This window comes from Berghia stephanieae, chromosome 9 (assembly GCF_034508935.2).
Source record: "Berghia stephanieae isolate SIO BIC M18660-M18661 chromosome 9, UCSD_Bste_1.3, whole genome shotgun sequence".
NCBI lineage: Eukaryota > Metazoa > Mollusca > Gastropoda > Nudibranchia > Aeolidiidae > Berghia > Berghia stephanieae.
Window position 1 is genome coordinate 13,458,460 of NC_088368.1, and position 25,719 is coordinate 13,484,178.

The following is a 25,719-nucleotide window of genomic DNA, read 5'->3' on the forward strand; positions in this document are numbered from 1 at the left end:
CCATGTTTCTATCAATATATCCTAGTCAATCCTGTCCATATCATGATCTTCAGAATTGTAAACGTCAAAGAAAAGTTTGAGCACATGGTATCCTATGGTGTTTTTCATTCTGGCTCAGCAAAAGGGGATCCCAGTGTCAAACTTCTCTGTTTTATTCTCTAAATTAAGTATTTGAGTACACGGAATTCTTTTGATCATTATCAGACTATTTTCCTCTTGTCTTTCTCAATTGCTTCTTTGGCAACGGCAACTGAGGCATATCTACATATCAAGTAGAAGTAGTAGTAGTAGTAGTAGTAAGCTTGGCCGTCCGAATGACGCTTGCTGAGAATTGTGTGATTCAGTCATGGTCGATAAGTATAGCTGCTCTCTCCATCCATGTTGTTAGTTGTTTCCATTGGTCACGGTCCTTGGTCAAAGTTTTGAGGCTGTCAAGATCTTGTTGCATGTGACTTTAGTACGGAGGGCACAGCAGTATTTTTAGTTCTTCAGGGATTAATTCGGCCTCATCTGAATCCATAAATTTCTGATATGTAGAGAGGTCCTGGTTCAGGTTAGTTACTATTGATGTTGGTGGTCCCCCTACATATTTGTTGCCATGAAGGAATTATTCTGTCATTGCAGTTTGGGCTGGGATGTTATCCTTTCGACGTAAGATGTGACCAAATAACCTCCATCGCTGTTCTTTTATTATTGTACTCAGGCGTTGGACCCTGTATTTTTAAATAGAGATCAGTATTTGTAATTGTCTCTGGCCAATGGATTCCGATTACGCGACGCAATTGTTTGCTGTGCCTTGAATCGAGACTTTCTAAGTTCTTTTTTGTGAGGCCCCAGGTTCCATCAAGGGCCTCCCAGATCTCGATTCATCGTCAAGGCATTTACTCCCTGCTTGTAACTCTTTTACTCACCCTCTTACCGAATGACTTATCGGACTGTAAAGATTTAGATTGTAGATTAATTAACTGCCTTGTAAGCTGGAATGGAATAAATAAATTCGTATTTATTTTCAAGTGCAATAGGTTTATAATATTAGATAATGATGAAAAAAAATGTTAATTATAGACCTGACCTCAAAACTAGGTAATTTACATACCTAATTGTCAACTTGTAATGCTGGGAATTAGTGGATACGTTGTATACCTCGTTTTGTAGCAAATCTAAGAGAGGCTTTATCTTTTCAAATGACAGGATGTGTAACAATCATTAATCTCAAATATAGAAAAGAACTCGCTTCTTCCTTTTGTCTTTCTGAAATTTGTCTCAAATTAGAATGAATACCTGTCTATGACAATGACGGATATTTTAAGCGTACTGATATAAAAGAAAGTAAGTATATCAGGCGACATGAACTGTGTTGAATGAAATTTCAATTCTTTGTGTCATACTTTGTGAATTTAAAAATGTCCTGAAAAGTACAATACGCATGGTTAATCATAGGAACTCTGCTTTATACTTTTTGATATACAGGGGCATAGGCCACCAACGAAGGTCTCCTACCTCTTTCTGTCAGCCATTTCTTCCAAACGTCCATATGCCTATTCCAAACTCTGTTCTATAAATAGTCATAAACCCTATATTCAATTTATTTCATTTATTTCTATTGCTATTGCACAAACCACATAGATACAACAATCAATTGAGCTTATTTTCAGCTCAATATTGGTTTGTTTTGCTCAAATCGCTTTTCAATAGTTACTAAGCGCTACGGAAAGCACCATTAGTCATTACTGGCATTTTATTAATACTATAATCTTTGACTTTTGCGTTCTATTTCAGCCAAGCCTCTACTTGTGGATGATGGTCAAGATGGAAAACAATATAAAGTAATGAATAGGAGAGACACTCGTATTAAGAATTATGATATATGCTAATCCCAAACCAGAGGATTTTGTTTTGATGAAATCTCGGGATGTTGTGAGTGAAGAAAAATATAACATAACAGTAACACTTGAGCCCCTTCGGGATTCTAGCATAGAGTACTCAGTGCAGCTTAGAATGGTGGTGTTCTTCGATGATACGGATAAATATACCCTGAAGATTGACAATGGAGTAAACGATAGTTTATTGTATAATTTCTCATGTCTGGTTACCAAAGGTATGTTTGTCATTGTCATGATCACCATCATAATCATCATTATTATTATCATGATCACTATCACCATCTACTTCATCATCATCATCATCATCATCATCATCATCATCATCATCATCATCATCATCATCATCATCATCATTATCAGCTGCAGCAGCAGCATCATCATCATGATCGTCATAATATCCATCGTCAACATCATCATCGTCATCATCATGATTACCATCAATCATCATGTGATTTAGATAATTGTTGAACTCTAATGATATTATTTGTCTACTCGGAAGAATGAGTTTGTTAACAGGCATTATTACTGGATTTCATCGTTTGTAATGTATTTGTTATCTTAAGAGACATCTTTTCAGGTTTGTAAAACATTTCGTCACGGTATTTAATATTTTGTGTAATAAATCAATATGGCTGATTTCATTTATTCAACTGTCCAATCTGAAGAAATGAATAATATTAAGAAGAATAATAAATGAGTTAGGTCAGGATTGAACTCAATTTACTTCATCTATCTAATGTCAAATCAGAAGACTAAGTTAGTCACAGATTTTAGTTCTTTCCCGTCGTTGACTAATCAATGATTTGACATTATATTCGAGTTGATTGTTATGTGTAAGATTACTGCAAATAAATCAATACTGTTTTCTCCTTGTATTTAGATTCGATAGTCCAATATGGTATGAATATATAATTCAAGATTATATTAGAGTTTTGACACTGTGTAAATCACTTAATCCGTGGCATTCTCCAATCTTTGTTAAAATACAATTTAATTTTATTCGGCTCACTCTCCCCCATCTTTCTTACTCTCAAGAAAACTAACGTTAACAGTGTAGAACGATCTATTAAAATCCGTCGGTAACACGATTATGACAACAACAAACAAAAAGAAATCTAGATTAAAAAAAGTTGCAGAAAATCACAACTGCAACGATAAAATCTTAGATTTTGATATCAAACGCCTTATCAGCAAGATTTTGTTGTAGGTCATGAAGAAGAAACGCCCCGCCACGTTCTCTTGAAATCCTTCTGTATTTCTTTCCTTAATCAATATTTCTTTCATTGTCTGTTTGATATTCCGGATCGTGAATCACGAATATCTACTCGTGTTTTTAAATGATATTGAGCTGAATACAACTACTTTTATTTAAGTTACAAAAACTAAATTTCACATTCCTGGTCATCTTACTTCTATAATCGATTCCTCTTTGATATATGGCTCACACCAACATATTACCATTTTCATGCAATGAATCGCATATTCTCATTCATTTTTCTTTTCAGCTTTGCAAACACACTGTCCTGTTATGACTGTCAACGGTGAAGCAATAGTGAATAGCACGTTAATAATAACAAACGAACAGGATGTTGAGATCAAGTGTTTTTCCAATGGAAACGCTAGCCATGTCAATGTGATTATCATTTGCAGGGCAGAAGCTAAAAATACGACTGTTGGGAAACGTTTTGTCAAGACAACGTTTCACATAAACTGGAAAACACATGATAAAAGATGTATCTGCAGATTGGAAACCGATTTAGGGCCCCCTAGGACGACGAACTTTACAATAAACTTCAGAAGTAAGTATATACGTTGCAGTTTACGAGTTCTGTTCCATAATAAGGTTATATTTTTAAAATAAAAAACACGAAACATCAAGTGTGTTTTGACTAGTCGACCTAACCAGCGCACAAGGATGTCAGGGTGAAAAATCCAATCTTCAGCTCTAAGATTATCTTGATTAACCATTTTGTAATGGAATGCATTTACAATAGTACCTTTGGAAAAGGCCGCGTTAGAACAAAGCTCTTATAAAAAATCACGATACTTTGTAGGACCTTTAATGCAGTCTGCTTACTACGAGCTTTTGCTGGATGTGGTTTATTTGACCCCAACAGATCATCTGACTATCATTTCAGCCTTGTTTCTATCAATATATCCTAGTCAATCCTGTCCATATCATGATCTTCAGAATTGTAAACGTCAAAGAAAAGTTTGAGCACATGGTATCCTATGGTGTTTTTCATTCTGGCTCAGCAAAAGGGGATCCCAGTGTCAAACTTCTCTGTTTTATTCTCTAAATTAAGTATTTGAGTACACGGAATTCTTTTGATAATTATCAGACTATTTTCCTCTTGTCTTTCTCAATTGCTTCTTTGGCAACGGCAACTGAGGCATATCTACATATCATCAAGTAGTAGTAGTAGTCGTAAGCTTGGCCGTCCGAATGACGCTTGCTGAGAATTGTGTGATTCAGTCATGGTCGATAAGTATAGCTGCTCTCTCCATCCATGTTGTTAGTTGTGTCCATTGGTCACGGTCCTGGGCCAAAGTTTTGAGGCTGTCCAGATCTTGTTGCATGTGACTTTAGTACGGAGGGCACAGCAGTAATTTTAGTTCTTCAGGGATTAATTCAGCCTCATCTGAATCCATAAATTTCTGATATGTAGAGAGGTCCTGGTTCAGGTTAGTTACTATTGATGTTGGTGGTCCCCCTACATATTTGTTGCCATGAAGGAATTATTCTGTCATTGCAGTTTGGGCTGGATGTTATCCTTTCGACGTAAGATGTGACCAAATAGCCTCCATCGCTGTTCTTTTATTATTGTACTCAGGCGTTGGACCCTGTTTTTTTCATAGAGATCAGTATTTGTAATTGTCTCTGGCCAATGGATTCCGATTACGCGACGTAATTGTTTGCTGTGCCTTGAATCGAGACTTTCTAAGTTCTTTTTTGTGAGGCCCCAGGTTCCATCAAGGGCCTCCCAGATCTCGATTGATCGTCAAGGCAGGTACTCCCTGCTTGTAACTCTTTTACTCACCCTCTTACCGAATGACTTATCGGACTGTAAAGATTTAGATTGTAGATTAATTAACTGCCTTGTAAGCTGGAATGGAATAAATAAATTCGTATTTATTTTGAAGTGCAATAGGTTTAGAATATTAGATTATGATGAAAAAAATTGTTAATTATAGACCTGACCTCAAAACTAGGTAATTTACATACCTAATTGTCAACTTGTAATGTTGGGAATTAGTGGATACGTTGTATACCTCGTTTTGTAGCAAATCTAAGAGAGGCTTTATCTTTTCAAATGACAGGATGTGTAACAATCATTAATCTCAAATATAGAAAAGAACTCGCTTCTTCCTTTTGTCTTTCTGAAATTTGTCTCAAATTAGAATGAATACCTGTCTATGACAATGACGGATATTTTAAGCGTACTGATATAAAAGAAAGTAAGTATATCAGGCGACATGAACTGTGTTGAATGAAATTTCAATTCTTTGTGTCATACTTTGTGAATTTAAAATGTCCTGAAAAGTACAATACGCATGGTTAATCATAGGAACTCTGCTTTATACTTTTGATATACATTGGCCTTTTGCCCCTACAGGGGCATAGGCCACCAACGAAGGTCTCCTACCTCTTTCTGTCAGCCATTTCTTCCAAACGTCCATGTGCCTATTCCAAACTCTGTTCTATAACTAGTCATAAATCCTATATTCAATTTATTTCATTTATTTCTATTGCTATTGCACAAATCACATAGATACAACAATCAATTGAGCTTATTTTCAGCTCGATATTGGTTTGTTTTGCTCAAATCGCTTTTCAATAGTTACTAAGCGCTACGGAAAGCACCATTAGTCATTACTGGCATTTTATTAATACTATAATCTTTGACTTTTGCGTTCTATTTTAGCCAAGGCTCTACTTGTGGATGATGGTCAAGATGGAAAACAATATAAAGTAATAAATGGAGAGACACTCGTATTAAGAATTATGATATATGCTAATCCCAAACCAGAGGATTTTGTTTTGATGAAATCTCGGGATGTTGTGAGTGAAGAAAAATATAACATAACAGTAACACTTGAGCCCCTTCGGGATTCTAGCATAGAGTACTCAGTGCAGCTTAGAATGGTGGTGTTCTTCGATGATACGGATAAATATACCCTGAAGATTGACAATGGAGTAAACGATAGTTTATTGTATAATTTCTCATGTCTGGTTACCAAAGGTATGTTTGTCATTGTCATGATCACCATCATAATCATCATTATTATTATCATGATCACTATCACCATCTACTTCATCATCATCATCATCATCATCATCATCATCATCATCATCATCATCATCATCATTATCAGCTGCAGCAGCAGCATCATCATCATTGTCATAATATCCATCGTCAACATCATCATCGTCATCATCATGATTACCATCAATCATCATGTGATTTAGATAATTGTTGAACTCTAATGATATTATTTGTCTACTCGGAAGAATGAGTTTGGTAACAGGCATTATTACTGGATTTCATCGTTTGTAATGTATTTGTTATCTTAGAGACATCTTTTCAGGTTTGTAAAACATTTCGTCACGGTATTTAATATTTAGTGTAATAAATCAATATGGCTGATTTCATTTATCCCACTGTCCAATCTGAAGAAATGAATAATATTAAGAAGAATAATAAATGAGTTAGGTCAGGATTGAACTCAATTTACTTTATCTATCTGATGTCTAATCAGAAGACTAAGTTAGTCACAGATTTTAGTTCTTTCCCGTCGTTGACTAATCAATGATTTGACATTATATTCGAGTTGATTGTTATGTGTAAGATTACTGCAAATAAATCAATACTGTTTTCTCCTTGTATTTAGATTCGATAGTCCAATATGGTATGAATATATAATTCAAGATTATATTAGAGTTTTGACACTGTGTAAATCACTTTATCCGTGGCATTCTCCAATCTTTGTTAAAATACAATTTAATTTTATTCGGCTCACTCTCCCCCATCTTGCTTACTCTCAAGAAAACTGACGTTAACAGTGTAGACGATCCATTAAAATCCGTAGGTAACACGATTATGACAACAACAAACAAAAAGAAATCTAGATTAAAAGAAGTTGCAGAAAATCACAACTGCAACGATAAAATCTTAGATTTTGATATCAAACGCCTTATCAGCAAGAACTTGTTGTAGGTCATGAAGAAGAAACGCCCCGCCACGTTCTCTTGAAATGCTTCTGTATTTCTTTCCTTAATTAATATTTCTTTCATTGTCTGTTTGATATTCCGGATCGTGAACCACGAATTTCTACTCGTGTTTTTAAATGATATTGAGCTGAATACAACTACTTTTATTTAAGTTACAAAAACTAAATTTCACATTCCTGGTCATCTTACTTCTATAATCGATTCCTCTTTGATATATGGCTCACACCAACATATTACCATTTTCATGCAATGAATCGCATATTCTCATTCATTTTTCTTTTCAGCTTTGCAAACACACTGTCCTGTTATGACTGTCAACGGTGAAGCAATAGTGAATAGCACGTTAACAATAACAAACGAACAGGATGTTGAGATCAAGTGTTTTTCCAATGGAAACGCTAGCCATGTCAATGGATTATCATTTGCAGGGCAGAAGCTAAAAATACGACTGTTGGGAAACGTTTTGTCAAGACAACGTTTCACATAAACTGGAAAACACATGATAAAAGATGTATCTGCAGATTGGAAACCGATTTAGGGCCCCCTAAGACGACGAACTTTACAATAAACTTCAGAAGTAAGTATATACGTTGCAGTTTACGAGTTCTGTTCCATAATAAGGTTATATTTTTAAAATAAAAAACACGAAACATCAAGTGTGTTTTGACTAGTCGACCTAACCAGCGCACAAGGATGTCAGGGTGAAAAATCCAATCTTCAGCTCTAAGATTATCTTGATTAACCATTTTGTAATGGAATGCATTTACAATAGTACCTTTGGAAAAGGCCGCGTTAGAACAAAGCCCTTATAAAAAATCACGATACTTTGTAGGACCTTTAATGCAGTCTGCTTACTACGAGCTTTTGCTGGATGTGGTTTATTTGACCCCAACAGATCATCTGACTATCATTTCAGCCTTGTTTCTATCAATATATCCTAGTCAATCCTGTCCTATATCATGATCTTCAGAATTGTAAACGTCAAAGAAAAGTTTGAGCACATGGTATCCTATGGTGTTTTTCATTCTGGCTCAGCAAAAGGGGATCCCAGTGTCAAACTTCTCTGTTTTATTCTCTAAATTAAGTATTTGAGTACACGGAATTCTTTTGATAATTATCAGACTATTTTCCTCTTGTCTTTCTCAATTGCTTCTTTGGCAACGGCAACTGAGGCATATCTACATATCATCAAGTAGTAGTAGTAGTAGTAGTAGTAGTAGTAGTAGTAGTAGTAGTAGTAGTAGTAGTAGTAAGCTTGGCAGTCCGAATGACGCTTGCTGAGAATTGTGTGATTCAGTCATGGTCGATAAGTATAGCTGCTCTCTCCATCCATGTTGTTAGTTGTTTCCATTGGTCACGGTCCTGGGCCAAAGTTTTGAGGCTGTCAAGATCTTGTTGCATGTGACTTTAGTACGGAGGGCACAGCAGTATTTTTAGTTCTTCAGGGATTAATTCAGCCTCATCTGAATCCATAAATTTCTGATATGTAGAGAGGTCCTGGTTCAGGTTAGTTACTATTGATGTTGGTGGTCCCCCTACATATTTGTTGCCATGAAGGAATTATTCTGTCATTGCAGTTTGGGCTGGGATGTTATCCTCTCGACGTAAGATGTGACCAAATAGCCTCCATCGCTGTTCTTTTATTATTGTACTCAGGCGTTGGACCCTGTATTTTTCATAGAGATCAGTATTTGTAATTGTCTCTGGCCAATGGATTCCGATTACGCGACGTAATTGTTTGCTGTGCCTTGAATCGAGACTTTCTAAGTTCTTTTTTGTGAGGCCCCAGGTTCCATCAAGGGCCTCCCAGATCTCGATTGATCGTCAAGGCAGGTACTCCCTGCTTGTAACTCTTTTACTCACCCTCTTACCGAATGACTTATCGGACTGTAAAGATTTAGATTGTAGATTAATTAACTGCCTTGTAAGCTGGAATGGAATAAATAAATTCGTATTTATTTTCAAGTGCAATAGGTTTAGAATATTAGATTATGATGAAAAAAATTGTTAATTATAGACCTGACCTCAAAACTAGGTAATTTACATACCTAATTGTCAACTTGTAATTTTGGGAATTAGTGGATACGTTGTATACCTCGTTTTGTAGCAAATCTAAGAGAGGCTTTATCTTTTCAAATGACAGGATGTGTAACAATCATTAATCTCAAATATAGAAAAGAACTCGCTTCTTCCTTTTGTCTTTCTGAAATTTGTCTCAAATTAGAATGAATACCTGTCTATGACAATGACGGATATTTTAAGCGTACTGATATAAAAGAAAGTAAGTATATCAGGCGACATGAACTGTGTTGAATGAAATTTCAATTCTTTGTGTCATACTCTGTGAATTTAAAAATGTCCTGAAAAGTACAATACGCATGGTTAATCATAGGAACTCTGCTTTATACTTTTTGATATACATTGGCCTTTTGCCCTACAGGGGCATAGGCCACCAACGAAGGTCTCCTACCTCTTTCTGTCAGCCATTTCTTCCAAACGTCCATGTGCCTATTCCAAACTCTGTTCTATAAATAGTCATAAATCCTATATTCAATTTATTTCATTTATTTCTATTGCTATTGCACAAACCACATAGATACAACAATCAATTGAGCTTATTTTCAGCTCGATATTGGTTTGTTTTGCTCAAATCGCTTTTCAATAGTTACTAAGCGCTACGGAAAGCACCATTAGTCATTACTGGCATTTTATTAATACTATAATCTTTGACTTTTGCGTTCTATTTTAGCCAAGGCTCTACTTGTGGATGATGGTCAAGATGGAAAACAATATAAAGTAATAAATGGAGAGACACTCGTATTAAGAATTATGATATATGCTAATCCCAAACCAGAGGATTTTGTTTTGATGAAATCTCGGGATGTTGTGAGTGAAGAAAAATATAACATAACAGTAACACTTGAGCCCCTTCGGGATTCTAGCATAGAGTACTCAGTGCAGCTTAGAATGGTGGTGTTCTTCGATGATACGGATAAATATACCCTGAAGATTGACAATGGAGTAAACGATAGTTTATTGTATAATTTCTCATGTCTGGTTACCAAAGGTATGTTTGTCATTGTCATGATCACCATCATAATCATCATTATTATTATCATGATCACTATCACCATCTACTTCATCATCATCATCATCATCATCATCATCATCATCATCATCATCATCATCATCATCATCATCATCATCACCATCATTATATCAGCTGCAGCAGCAGCATTATCATCATTGTCATAATATCCATCGTCAACATCATCATCGTCATCATCATGATTACTATCAATCATCATGTGATTTAGATAATTGTTGAACTCTAATGATATTATTTGTCTACTCGGAAGAATGAGTTTGTTAACAGGCATTATTACTGGATTTCATCGTTTGTAATGTATTTGTTATCTTAAGAGACATCTTTTCAGGTTTGTAAAACATTTCGTCACGGTATTTAATATTTTGTGTAATAAATCAATATGGCTGATTTCATTTATTCAACTGTCCAATCTGAAGAAATGAATAATTTTAAGAAGAATAATAAATGAGTTAGGTCAGGATTGAACTCAATTTACTTTATCTATCTGATGTCTAATCAGAAGACTAAGTTAGTCACAGATTTTAGTTCTTTCCCGTCGTTGACTAATCAATGATTTGACATTATATTCGAGTTGATTGTTATGTGTAAGATTACTGCAAATAAATCAATACTGTTTTCTCCTTGTATTTAGATTCGATAGTCCAATATGGTATGAATATATAATTCAAGATTATATTAGAGTTTTGACACTGTGTAAATCACTTTATCCGTGGCATTCTCCAATCTTTGTTAAAATACAATTTAATTTTATTCGGCTCACTCTCCCCCATCTTGCTTACTCTCAAGAAAACTAACGTTAACAGTGTAGAACGATCCATTAAAATCCGTAGGTAACACGATTATGACAACAACAAACAAAAAGAAATCTAGATTAAAAGAAGTTGCAGAAAATCACAACTGCAACGATAAAATCTTAGATTTTGATATCAAACGCCTTATCAGCAAGAACTTGTTGTAGGTCATGAAGAAGAAACGCCCCGCCACGTTCTCTTGAAATGCTTCTGTATTTCTTTCCTTAATTAATATTTCTTTCATTGTCTGTTTGATATTCCGGATCGTGAACCACGAATTTCTACTCGTGTTTTTAAATGATATTGAGCTGAATACAACTACTTTTATTTAAGTTACAAAAACTAAATTTCACATTCCTGGTCATCTTACTTCTATAATCGATTCCTCTTTGATATATGGCTCACACCAACATATTACCATTTTCATGCAATGAATCGCATATTCTCATTCATTTTTCTTTTCAGCTTTGCAAACACACTGTCCTGTTATGACTGTCAACGGTGAAGCAATAGTGAATAGCACGTTAACAATAACAAACGAACAGGATGTTGAGATCAAGTGTTTTTCCAATGGAAACGCTAGCCATGTCGATGCGATTATCATTTGCAGGGCAGAAGCTAAAAATACGACTGTTGGGAAACGTTTTGTCAAGACAACGTTTCACATAAACTGGAAAACACATGATAAAAGATGTATCTGCAGATTGGAAACCGATTTAGGGCCCCCTAAGACGACGAACTTTACAATAAACTTCAGAAGTAAGTATATACGTTGCAGTTTACGAGTTCTGTTCCATAATAAGGTTATATTTTAAAAATAAAAAACACGAAACATCAAGTGTGTTTTGACTAGTCGACCTAACCAGCGCACAAAGATGTCAGGGTGAAAAATCCAATCTTCAGCTCTAAGATTATCTTGATTAACCATTTTGTAATGGAATGCATTTACAATAGTACCTTTGGAAAAAGCCGCGTTAGAACAAAGCCCTTATAAAAAATCACGATACTTTGTAGGACCTTTAATGCAGTCTGCTTACTACGAGCTTTTGCTGGATGTGGTTTATTTGACCCAACAGATCATCTGACTATCATTTCAGCCTTGTTTCTATCAATATATCCTAGTCAATCCTGTCCATATCATGATCTTCAGAATTGTAAACGTCAAAGAAAAGTTTGAGCACATGGTATCCTATGGTGTTTTTCATTCTGGCTCAGCAAAAGGGGATCCCAGTGTCAAACTTCTCTGTTTTATTCTCTAAATTGAGTATTTGAGTACACGGAATTCTTTTGATAATTATCAGACTATTTTCCTCTTGTCTTTCTCAATTGCTTCTTTGGCAACGGCAACTGAGGCATATCTACATATCATCAAGTAGTAGTATGTAGTAGTAGTAGTATGTAGTAGTAGTAGTAGTAGTATTAGTAGTTATAGTAGTAGTAGTTAGTAGTACTAAGCTTGGCAGTCCGAATGACGCTTGCTGAGAATTGTGTGATTCAGTCATGGTCGATAAGTATAGCTGCTCTCTCCATCCATGTTGTTAGTTGTTTCCATTGGTCACGGTCCTGGGCCAAAGTTTTGAGGCTGTCAAGATCTTGTTGCATGTGACTTTAGTACGGAGGGCACAGCAGTATTTTTAGTTCTTCAGGGATTAATTCAGCCTCATCTGAATCCATAAATTTCTGATATGTAGAGAGGTCCTGGTTCAGGTTAGTTACTATTGATGTTGGTGGTCCCCCTACATATTTGTTGCCATGAAGGAATTATTCTGTCATTGCAGTTTGGGCTGGGATGTTATCCTCTCGACGTAAGATGTGACCAAATAGCCTCCATCGCTGTTCTTTTATTATTGTACTCAGGCGTTGGACCCTGTATTTTCATAGAGATCAGTATTTGTAATTGTCTCTGGCCAATGGATTCCGATTACGCGACGTAATTGTTTGCTGTGCCTTGAATCGAGACTTTCTAAGTTCTTTTTTGTGAGGCCCCAGGTTCCATCAAGGGCCTCCAGATCTCGATTGATCGTCAAGGCAGGTACTCCCTGCTTGTAACTCTTTTACTCACCCTCTTACCGAATGACTTATCGGACTGTAAAGATTTAGATTGTAGATTAATTAACTGCCTTGTAAGCTGGAATGGAATAAATAAATTCGTATTTATTTTCAAGTGCAATAGGTTTAGAATATTAGATTATGATGAAAAAAATTGTTAATTATAGACCTGACCTCAAAACTAGGTAATTTACATACCTAATTGTCAACTTGTAATTTTGGGAATTAGTGGATACGTTGTATACCTCGTTTTGTAGCAAATCTAAGAGAGGCTTTATCTTTTCAAATGACAGGATGTGTAACAATCATTAATCTCAAATATAGAAAAGAACTCGCTTCTTCCTTTTGTCTTTCTGAAATTTGTCTCAAATTAGAATGAATACCTGTCTATGACAATGACGGATATTTTAAGCGTACTGATATAAAAGAAAGTAAGTATATCAGGCGACATGAACTGTGTTGAATGAAATTTCAATTATTTGTGTCATACTCTGTGAATTTAAAAATGTCCTGAAAAGTACAATACGCATGGTTAATCATAGGAACTCTGCTTTATACTTTTTGATATACATTGGCCTTTTGCCCCTACAGGGGCATAGGCCACCAACGAAGGTCTCCTACCTCTTTCTGTCAGCCATTTCTTCCAAACGTCCATGTGCCTATTCCAAACTCTGTTCTATAAATAGTCATAAATCCTATATTCAATTTATTTCATTTATTTCTATTGCTATTGCACAAACCACATAGATACAACAATCAATTGAGCTTATTTTCAGCTCGATATTGGTTTGTTTTGCTCAAATCGCTTTTCAATAGTTACTAAGCGCTACGGAAAGCACCATTAGTCATTACTGGCATTTTATTAATACTATAATCTTTGACTTTTGCGTTCTATTTTAGCCAAGGCTCTACTTGTGGATGATGGTCAAGATGGAAAACAATATAAAGTAATAAATGGAGAGACACTCGTATTAAGAATTATGATATATGCTAATCCCAAACCAGAGGATTTTGTTTTGATGAAATCTCGGGATGTTGTGAGTGAAGAAAAATATAACATAACAGTAACACTTGAGCCCCTTCGGGATTCTAGCATAGAGTACTCAGTGCAGCTTAGAATGGTGGTGTTCTTCGATGATACGGATAAATATACCCTGAAGATTGACAATGGAGTAAACGATAGTTTATTGTATAATTTCTCATGTCTGGTTACCAAAGGTATGTTTGTCATTGTCATGATCACCATCATAATCATCATTATTATTATCATGATCACTATCACCATCTACTTCATCATCATCATCATCATCATCATCATCATCCATCATCATATCATCATCATCATCATCATCATCATCATCATCATCATCATCATCATCATCATTATCAGCAGCAGCAGCAGCATCATCATCATCGTCATAATATCCATCGTCAACATCATCATCGTCATCATCATGATTACCATCAATCATCATGTGATTTAGATAATTGTTGAACTCTAATGATATTATTTGTCTACTCGGAAGAATGAGTTTGTTAACAGGCATTATTACTGGATTTCATCGTTTGTAATGTATTTTTATCTTAAGAGACATCTTTTCATGTTTGTAAAACATTTCGTCACGGTATTTAATATTTAGTGTAATAAATCAATATGGCTGATTTCATTTTCAACTGTCCAATCTGAAGAAATGAATAATATTAAGAAGAATAATAAATGAGTTAGGTCAGGATTGAACTCAATTTACTTTATCTATCTGATGTCTAATCAGAAGACTAAGTTAGTCACAGATTTTAGTTCTTTCCCGTCGTTGACTAATCAATGATTTGACATTATATTCGAGTTGATTGTTATGTGTAAGATTACTGCAAATAAATCAATACTGTTTTCTCCTTGTATTTAGATTCGATAGTCCAATATGGTATGAATATATAATTCAAGATTATATTAGAGTTTTGACACTGTGTAAATCACTTAATCCGTGGCATTCTCCAATCTTTGTTAAAATACAATTTAATTTTATTCGGCTCACTCTCCCCCATCTTGCTTACTCTCAAGAAAACTAACGTTAACAGTGTAGAACGATCCATTAAAATCCGTAGGTAACACGATTATGACAACAACAAACAAAAAGAAATCTAGATTAAAAGAAGTTGCAGAAAATCACAACTGCAACGATAAAATCTTAGATTTTGATATCAAACGCCTTATCAGCAAGAACTTGTTGTAGGTCATGAAGAAGAAACGCCCCGCCACGTTCTCTTGAAATGCTTCTGTATTTCTTTCCTTAATTAATATTTCTTTCATTGTCTGTTTGATATTCCGGATCGTGAACCACGAATTTCTACTCGTGTTTTTAAATGATATTGAGCTGAATACAACTACTTTTATTTAAGTTACAAAAACTAAATTTCACATTCCTGGTCATCTTACTTCTATAATCGATTCCTCTTTGATATATGGCTCACACCAACCTATTACCATTTTCATGCAATGAATCGCATATTCTCATTCATTTTTCTTTTCAGCTTTGCAAACACACTGTCCTGTTATGACTGTCAACGGTGAAGCAATAGTGAATAGCACGTTAACAATAACAAACGAACAGGATGTTGAGATCAAGTGTTTTTCCAATGGAAACGCTAGCCATGTCAATGTGATTATCATTTGCCCGGGCAGAAGCTAAAAATACGATGTTGGGAAACGTTTTGTCAAGCAACGTTTCACATAAACGAAAACACATGATAAAAGATGTATCTGCAGATTGGAAACCGATTTAGGGCCCCCTAGGACGAACGAACTTTACAATAAACTTCAGAAGTAAGTATATACGTTGCAGTTTACGAGTTCTGTTCCATAATAAGGTTATATTTTTAAAATAAAAAACACGAAACATCAAGTGTGTTTTGACTAGTCGACCTAACCCAGCGCACAAGGATGTCAGGATAATAATAATAATAATAATAATAATAATAATAATAATAATAATAATAATAATAATAATAATAATAATAATAATAATAATAATAATAATAATAATAATAATAATAATAATAATAACAATAGCAATAATACCAATAATAATAATAATAATAATAATAATAATAATAATAATAATAATAATAATAATAATAATAATAATAATAATAATAATAATAATAATAATAATGATAATAATAATACTAATTTAAATATATACTGAATATTAGACTAGACAATTGACATCTATTTACTGAATACATGTGGTATTTTTAGGGGTGTTTCTTTTTTTTCGTAAAAAAAAAAGCAATTACTTTTTTACGAAACCCGACAATATCCGACAGTTATGGAAAGAAAGTAGGCAACAGTGTGGATTGAACCCGAGACTCAGGGAGGTGTACACTATTGGGGAGTAAACCTAAGTCTATGGTTTTTCGGCAGGTTTCGTAAAAAAGTAATTGCTTCATTCTCGTCTGGTACCCAACTCCCATAGTCCGGCTTCATTTCCCACTGGTATCTATCTTCCATAGTCCCAGGTTCATTTCCACTGATATCCTCTTCTCACAGTCCCCGGTTCACTCCCAACCGTTGTGCACTTCCCTGAATCCCGGTTCATTGCCCAATGGTGCCCACTTCACATAACTTTTGACAATTTCAGTAGGTTTCGAAATAAAAGTGCATTCTGATCTCACTGTCCACTGGTATCAGCCTCTCGCAGTCCCAGGTTCAATCTTCATCGGTGTCCAAATCCCAGATTCACTCCCCACTGCTGCCTACTTCCCATAACTTTGTCGGGTTTTGGCGGGTTACGTAAAAAAGTAATTCCCCCTCCCCCTTGGTATTGCATTTTTACAAGATCCAGAGTCCCAGGTTCACTCCCCACAAGTGTACACTTTCCTGAATCTCAGGATACCCCCCCCCCCCCCCCGCTGTTGCCTTCTTCAATAACTTTGTCGGATATTACCAGGTTTCGTTGGATTTCGTAAAAAAGTAATTGCTTTTATATGAAACTCGTTGAAATCCGCCAAAAACCAGAGTCTCAGGTTCACTCCTTACTGGTGTACACTTCCATGAATCTCAAGTTAACTCCCCACTGTTGCCTACTTCCCATAACTTTGTCGGATATTGCCGGGTTTCTAAAAAAAAGTAATTGCTTTTATGTGAAACTCGCTGAAACCCACCGAAAACCATAGTATCAGGTTCACTCCCCACTGGTGTACACTTCCCTGAGTCTCAGGTTCACCCCCCCCCCCACTGTTGCCTACTTCCCATAACTTTGTCGGATATTGTCGGGTTTCGTAAAAAAGTAATTGCTTTTATGTGAAACTCCCTGAAACCCGCCGAAAACCATGGTCTCAGGTTCACTCCCCACTGGTGTACACTTCCCTGAGTCTCAGGTTCATTCCCCACTGTTGCCTACTTCCACAACTTTGTCGGATGTTGCCGGGTTTCGTAAAAAAGTAATGGCTTTTATGTGAAACTCCCTGAAACCCGCCGAAAACCATAGTCTCAGGTTCACTCCCCACTGGTGTACACTTCCCTCAGTCTCAGGTTCACTCCCCACTGTTGCCTACTTCCCACAACTTTGTCGGATATTGCTGGGTTTCGTAAAAGAGTAATTGCTTTTATGTGAAACTCGCTGAAACCCGCCAAAAACCATAGTCTCAGGTTCACTGCCCACTGGTGTACATTTCCCTTAGTCTCAGGTTCACTCCCCATTATTTGCATACTTTCCATAACTTTGCCGAATTTTGTTGGGATTTGGCGCATTTCGTAAACAAAAAATAATTGCTTTTTTTTTTACAAAACCCGCCGAAACCAAGTCTCAGGTTCACTCCACACTGGTGTACACTTCCTAGAATCTCAGGTTCACTCCCCACTGTTGCCTACTACCCATAACTTTCGGATATTGGTTTCGTCGGGTTTCGTAAAACAGTAATTGCTTTTATATGAAACTAGCTGAAGCCCGCCAAAAACCATAGTCTCAGGTTCACTCCCCACGCTTGCCTACTGTCCACAACTTTGCCGCATATTGTCGGGTTTCGTAGAAATGTAATCCCCCCCCCCCCATTTTGTTATTGCTTTCTTACAAAACCCAGAGTCCCAGGTTCACTCCCCACTGGTGTACACTTTCCTGAATCTCAGGTTCATCCCCTCCTCCCCCCCCCCCTTACACACACACAGACACGCACACACACGCGCGCGCGCGCTGCTGCCTACCTCCCATAACTTTGTCGGATATTGCCAGGTGTCGTCGGGTTTCGTAGAAAAGTAATTGCTTTTTATTACGAAACCCGCCAATACCCAGTCCCAGGTTCACTCCCCACTTGTGTACACTTCTCTGAGTCCCAGATTCACTCCCACAGCTGCCCTCTTCCCATAACTTCACCGCCCTGTTATGACTGTCAACGATAAAGCAATTATGAATAGCATGTTAACAATAACAAACCAACTGGATGTTGAGATCAAGTGTTTTTCCAATGGAAACGATAACCATGTCAATAAAGCGACTCTCATTTGTTATGAAGACGCTAAAAATATGATTGTTGGGAAACGTTTTGTCAACGCAACGTTTCACATAAACTGGAAAGCACACCAGAAAACATATATCTGCAGATTGAATTCTAAGTTAGGGCCACCTAAGGAAACGAACTTTACAATAAACTTCAGAAGTAAGTGTATTAAACAATTGCCTGAAATTTACGAGTTCAGCTCTATAAATAACTCGTTTAAATAAAAAACCAGTACCACCAAGTGTGTTTTAGCTAGTCGACATAACCATTCTGTAGTCCAGGTATTTCTGAAACTGACGCAGATAGTTATCAAATTCGACCTCTTATGTATTATTTTCTAGTTCCATTAAAGCAGTGGTTTGACAGGAGAGGTGACAATCAATCGCAAATATATAAAAGAACTGGCTACTTCTCTTTGTCTTTCTGAAATTTGTCTCAAATGTTAATGAATGTGACACTCGCAGATATTTTAATCGTAAGGATATACAATAACGTATAACAGGCGTCTTGAATCGTATCAATTGAAATTTGAATTCTTTGTGTCCTACAATGTGGATTATAAAAGTACTGAAAAGTACAATACGCATGGTTAATCATGGGAACTCTGGTTTATACTTATTGATTTACGTTGGCATTTTGCCCCTACAGGGTCAGAGGCGACGAACGAGGGTCCTCCACACTTTTTCTGTCATCAATTATTACTTCCAAACTTCTCCGTGCCTATTCCAAACTCCGTTCTATAAATTGTCATAAATCCTATATTTCAGTGTATTTCAATTATTTTCCTTACTAAAATAGAGGTTGTGATAGCCCAATTGCTGTTGCACAAACCACATAATTACAACGATCACTTGAGCTTATATACAGCTCCATATTGGTTTAATTTGCTCAAATCACTTTTCAATAGGTTCAAAGCGCTACGAAAAGCACCATTAGTCATTACTGGGCTTTTATTAATACTATAATACTTGACTTTTTCTATTTTAGCAAGACCTCTACTTGTGGATGATGGTCAAAATGGAAAACAATATACAATATTGAGTGGAGAGACACTAGAATTTGGAATTATGATATATGCTAATCCCAAACCGGAGGATTTTGTTTTGATGAAGTCTCAAGAGGTTTTGAGTGATGAAAAATATAACGTAACGGTAACACTTGAACCCCTTCGGAATTCTAGCATAGAGTACTCAGTGAAGCTTAGAATGGTGGTGTTCTTCGATGATACGGATGAATATACCCTGAAGATTGACAATGGAGTAAACGATAGTTTATTGTATAATTTCTCTTGTCTGGTTACCGAAGGTATGTCTGTCTAATTAGACCATCATTATCGTGATCATCATAATCATTATCTTCACCATCATTATCATCATCATTATCATCATCATCATCATCATCATCATCATCATCATCATCATCATCATCATTATCATCATAATCATCACCATCATCATCATCACTGTCCTCGTCGTGTAAATTGACATGTGCTTGACATAGTCAGGCTTTGGCTTTAACAAGTCTACAATCGGACATAGCTCATGTTTAATTATAATTAGTAATATTGTTTGCTACCAATACCAGAGTTGACAGATCAGTTACCACCATAATAAAAGGGATAGAACTTTGCAAATTCAACTACACTCTCTATATTTCTTATAAGAAAACATCACACCAATGATGTAGACGACTTCAATTACAATGAAATGAATACAGTTATCATTGTTTTATTAAGGGAAAAGATATAAAATGTTGCTACTTGCTTATCAATTTTATCTTTCTGATGAAATTCATGACTATTAAATGTTCATTCTTTGTCTATTTTGCAGCTCGCCCACTTTCACTAAGTAAGTCCATTTTGCCATTTCAATTACAAATTAAAACAGGTTAACTGTAAATTAAAAGGATGTGGTTATCTAATTTTTATTTAGACGTTTTATTAAGCATATATAATCTTTTACAAAAGATATTCGACCGTTTATTTCCGCCACTAGTTCTATACTGGTTGGAACAAAGACAATAACATATAGATATTTGGAAACTAGACAATGGTGTATAACTTATTGAATTTGTATAAACTGTTGAAAAGTCGCAGATATTCAAAACCAGTCATTAAAATTCGTTTTTGCACTATCGAGAATAGCGTTGAAATCAGTATAAATGATGCACTTTATGATGCATTTTATTACTTTTTATGTATTCCGCTAGGATTGATCAGCCACACAATTCTTTGCCTCAATGATTATATTAGTTTATATTCTCTTTCTGATGGAATATCATATAAAATTGTATTTAGTGTGTCAAACTTTTCATCGAATTTTGTATAGCTGTCTTGGGTTTTGGGGGGTCTTTTTTGTTTTCTTCACATAAAATCATCCATGTGTTCAAAGGGATTCATGTCAAGTGCCACAACTGACACAGAACGGGCTCGTCACCCTCCTTTTAATCGTTTAGGAAAGCAGATATTTGTCGAGCTCTATGTGCTGAGGCGATATTAAACTGAAATATCACCACTTGATTATTCTGATTCCGAACAAAAGGGGCGACCATTGGTTCAAGAATATCGCTGATGTATATGTCTATGTTGAGTCATTGGTTGATTAGCTCAATTTTCCTACCACCAATACTCTTCAACAGTCGTAACGTCACTTCCTTCCTAGTGACGTATGGTAACTTAGTAACGCTGGCTCTAAACTATCGGAACAATGGCGGACGCCGTAAGAAATGTTTCTCCGGCAAGCATAAAAGCGTATCCAGAGGGGAAAAAACCCATAAATTTGATCATGTTTTGACTTTTACACATTCTGATCACAAGGCATATGAAAAGTTCTAGCCAGCATGAAGAATAAAAAGAAATGATTTTCTTTGTTTAGAACCAAGATGGCCTCCGTTGCCGGGCGGCGTGACATCAGACTATGGAATCGTATTGTCACTCCCCACACCATTCCAGATGCATATTCTCGATTTCTTACTTCAATTATGGTTTTGCCATTGAGATGTTTACCTCCTCGTCGATAGCACGAAGTTTGTTTGTCTCTGGAATCAACTTCAAAAACCGATTCGTCTGTAAAGAAGATGTCATTCCGCATATTCTGATCCAAGTCCTTGTGTTCCCGTTCCCATCTCAGTAGAGCAACTTAATGCAAAGCGTCCAGCTTTGATCGATTAACGGGTTTGAGACATTTTAAACCAAACTCACTGAGTGTGAACATTTGGTTTGGCAACTGCTGCGTAGCTTAAGTTGAGTTTTTATAGAGGAGAAGGAATATCATATGTTACTGTGCTAAATACCAAAGTTTCAAATTTTTTACCAGTTTAACTATAATTTGACTTTTTAGCATCTGGTCCATCCCCACATAATACCGTTTTGCCGGTTGATAAGGTTGTGATGTTACGTGCCGAATTCCATTCATTCTCAAAAATTCGTTGAAATCCCTCGACGTGAAAGGAGGTCCATTGTCGATCACGACAGTTGTTGGTAATCCATGCATTGCAATTATATGTCGCAACACATCAGCAGTATGTTGAGCATTAGTTTTCTTCATTGGGAACATTTTTGGCCACTTTGAATATGCATCGATTAGAATGAAGTAATGCTCGTTTTCAAATTCTGCAAAATCCAGATGAAGTCTTTCCCATGGTTTTGAAGGGCATGTCCATGTTAAGACAGGTGCTTTCGGTGGAATATTTTTCACCATAGAGCAACTTTTGCAGTTTTGAACCATTTCCTCAATGTCTTTATCAATATGTGTCCAGTGCTTTTGATTTGACTATACCACGGTGACCCTCATGTAATTCCATCAGTATCCGTTTTCTGAATTTCTCTGGAATTATAACTCTCGGTCCCCATTGTAAAACAATGGAATCCACGATTATTTCTTCTTTTCTTTGAAAGAAAGGTTTCAATATTTCATCGTTGATTTTGTTAGGCCAACCATCCAGTGTGAAATGCAGAACTTTCAACAATATCGAGTCCTTTCGGGTTGCTTCCGCTATTTCCTTCGCAGTGAGAGGTATATCATTTAGTTAAATGAAACTAATTCTTCGTCTTGTTTTGTTTCTCGTTGAGTTAATCGAGAAAGCATATATGCGTTACAGTGCTCTTCTGTTTTTCGAAATTGAATGTCATATTGGTAAGCACTTAGTTCCATTGACCATCTCTGCATTCTTGCTGCCGCCATTGCTGACATGCTATTTTTAGGTCCAAATATTTTCACCAGAGGCTTGTGGTCAGTGATAAATGCAAAATGTCTGCCATATAGATATTGGTGAAATTTGCGTACTCCAAACATGATGCCTAATGCTTCCTTTTTTATCTGACTGTAATTAGATTCAGTCTTTGTAAGGGATCTTGATGCAAACGAAATCGGCCTTTCTTCTCCATTTGGCATAATGTGAGATATTACAGCTCTGATTCCCCTTTTACTCGCATCGGTTGACAATCCAAGAGAAAATTCTAGATTATAATGAGTTAGGACCTTTTGTGAAACTAGAAGTTCCTTTATTGTTTCATCCGACCAGAACCAAGATACGTAATTTTGCAAAAGTTCGTGTAGTGGTTTCAATGTTACTGACAAATTTGGTAGAAATTTAGAAAAATACTGAATTCCACCTAGAAAACGTCTTAGTTCTTTTACATTTTCAGGCTTAGGCGCATTGATCATCCTGGGGATGTAATCCATTTTTATCGATTGTGTGACCAAGGTAGTCAATTCTGTCAACCATGAATTTACATTTTTCTAACATTGTCAGTACTTTGCCTAAAGTTGCAAGATGCTGCTTTTTATTACACCCAGTCAACTGTATGTCACCAATGAAAACTTGAACATTGCCTATTCCCGCAAGAATTTCTTCCATGTACTTTTGGAAAAGTGCTGGTCCTGATGCCACTCCATATGGAAGTCGGTTGTACTGAAACAGCCCAATATGAGTATTTATTGAGACAAGCTTTTTACTTTCTGAGTCCATGGCCATTTGATGATAAGCTAGACTCAAATCCAACTTTGAGAATTTTCCTCCACGTGACAGCTTTGCAAATAGATCTTGTGCCGTTGGCAGAGGGTATTGATCTACTTTCATTGCAGAATTAATTGTCACTTTAAAGTCACCACACAGTCTTACTTTACCCTCCGGTTTTGGTACAACGACGATATGTGCTGCCCATTCACTATGAGTAACTTGCGTGATTACTTTCTCTTTTACCAACTTTCTTATGTGTTCTTCAACCTTCTCCTTTAAAGCGTATGGAATCGGTCTTGGTTTGAAGAATTTGGGCTGTGCATTTTCTTCCATTGTAATTTTTACCTTCGCCCCTTTCAGTTCTCCCAACTCAGTTGTAAAAAGTTGTTTGCGTTTATCTAATATGATGTCCAATGAGTTATGAACATGAAAAGTATTAGAAATCTGAATTTTTAGTTTAGAAATCCAATCCCTTCCTAAAATGACATGTTTATGCGGTACATTTTCGACAATGAGTGGAAGTTTTTCAGTTTCGCCGGTAGAAGAAACCTTTACATTAACAAAAACTTCTCCTTTGATGGGAATAATTGTTCCATTTAATGTTTTCAACGTTTCCGAACAGGGTTGTAATTTGACTTCCTGAAACTTATGCTTAAACACAGAAAGTGAGTGGAGCAGGCACTTATGTTGGTAACAACAGATATGAAGTGAGTAGAAAAGTGCCAGAAGACAATAGAGAATAAAAAATTTTTCGCGGCGGTGGTGGGGTTTGAACCTGCGACCTTATTGGTACGACAACTCCGCCTGGCAGGTGAGAGCGTGGCTCTACCGTGTGAGCTATCCACGAACACAAAATATTCGTTTCAAACCAAGTCATTTCTAGATCCCTCTCTCACCCACTTCTTGAGATCGCCGATTCGTTCGCCACCATCGCGAAGTAATTTTGACCACAGTTAAGCTTAATAGCCAATATTCTCATCACAAACATATAACATAGAAACGATTGAGACATTGAGTATGCTCCGGTGTATGGGGTGAATTTTTAATTCAGAAAAGTGAGTGGAGCAGGCACTTATGTTGGTAACAACAAGATATGAAGTGAGTAGAAAAGTGCCAGAAGACAATAGAGAATAAAAAAATTTTTCGCGCGGTGGTGGGTTGAACCTGCGACCTTATTGGTACGACAACTCCGCCTGCAGGTGAGAGCGTGGCTCTACGTGTGAGCTATCCAATCATCCACTTTTTCATCCATTAATATACATATAGACCCAGCTATCACTCGGCTGTTACTCGCCCTCTCTCACCTCCCCTCCACCCTTTCTCTCTCTCTCTCTCTCTCTCTCTCTCCTCTCTCTCTCTCTCTCTCATCTCTCCTCCTCTCTCTCTCTCTCTCTTCTTTCTTTCTTTTTTCTTCTTTGCCCCCCCTCCCTCTTTCTCCCTCCCCCCCTCTCTCTCTCTCTCTGATTCCCCCTCTCTACCGTCCGCCTCAAACCTAGTAAGGTCGCAGGTTCAAACCCCACCACCGCCGCGAAAAATTTTATTCTCTATTGTCTTCTGGCACTTTTCTATTCACTTCATATCTTGTTGTTACCAAATAAGTGCCTGCTCCACTCACTTTTCTGAATTAAAAATTCACCCCATACACCGGAGCATACTCAATGTCTCAATCGTTTCTATGTTATATGTTTGTGTTGAGAATATTGGCTATTAAGCTTAACTGCTGGTCAAAATATTCGCGATGGTGGTGTACGAACGAATCGGCGGTCTCAAGAAGTGGGTGAGAGAGGGATCTAGTAATGACTTTGAGTTTGAAACGAATATTTTTGTGTTCGTGGATAGCTCACACGGTAGAGCCACGCTCTCACCTGCCAGGCGGAGTTGTCGTACCAATAAGGTCGCAGGTTCAAACCCACACCGCCGCGAAAAAATTTTATTCTCTATTGTCTTCTGGCACTTTTCTAATTCACTTCATATCTTGTTGTTACCAACATAAGTGCCTGCTCCACTCACTTTTCTGAATTAAAATTCACCCCATACACCGAGCATACTCAATGTCTCAATCGTTCTATGTATATGTTTGTGTTGAGAATATTGGCTATTAAGCTTAACTGCTGGTCAAAATTATTCGCGATGGTGGTGTACGAACGAATCGGCGGTCTCAAGAAGTGGGTGAGAGAGGGATCTAGTAATGACTTTGAGTTT

The 25,719-nt window shown here is 36.5% G+C and overlaps 2 protein-coding genes across 2 annotated transcripts in view; both read left to right on the forward strand.

Annotated features, from left to right (window-relative positions):
• The first annotated feature begins 1,998 nt into the window (after nucleotides 1–1,998).
• Nucleotides 1,999–15,752, forward strand: LOC144979138 (uncharacterized). Its single transcript, XM_078925740.1, has 9 exons — nucleotides 1,999–2,098; nucleotides 3,389–3,682; nucleotides 5,810–6,081; nucleotides 6,932–7,098; nucleotides 7,545–7,693; nucleotides 9,866–10,183; nucleotides 11,482–11,775; nucleotides 13,966–14,283; nucleotides 15,595–15,752. The coding sequence occupies exons 1-9, from the start codon at nucleotides 1,999–2,001 to the stop codon at nucleotides 15,750–15,752; spliced, it is 2,070 nt and encodes a 689-aa protein (XP_078781866.1).
• Nucleotides 15,753–19,561: 3,809 nt separating this feature from the next.
• Nucleotides 19,562–25,719, forward strand: part of LOC144979723 (uncharacterized) — a 122,812-nt gene continuing 116,654 nt past the window's right edge. The window contains exons 1-2 of the mRNA XM_078926677.1: nucleotides 19,562–19,863; nucleotides 20,388–20,405. Of these exons, the coding sequence (XP_078782803.1) occupies nucleotides 19,626–19,863; nucleotides 20,388–20,405 (256 nt within the window). The 5' untranslated portion in view covers nucleotides 19,562–19,625. The remainder of the gene's footprint in view (nucleotides 19,864–20,387; nucleotides 20,406–25,719) is intronic.

Excerpts from the sequence above, each read along its gene's own strand:
- LOC144979138 (XM_078925740.1), top strand. The coding sequence starts at position 1,999 with ATGGTGGTGTTCTTCGATGATACGGATAAATATACCCTGAAGATTGAC. Across the intron at positions 6,082-6,931 it reads CCCTGAAGATTGACAATGGA|AAAACTGACGTTAACAGTGT; the intron begins GTAAACGATAGT and ends CTTACTCTCAAG. Across the intron at positions 10,184-11,481 it reads CTCATGTCTGGTTACCAAAG|CTTTGCAAACACACTGTCCT; the intron begins GTATGTTTGTCA and ends TTTTCTTTTCAG.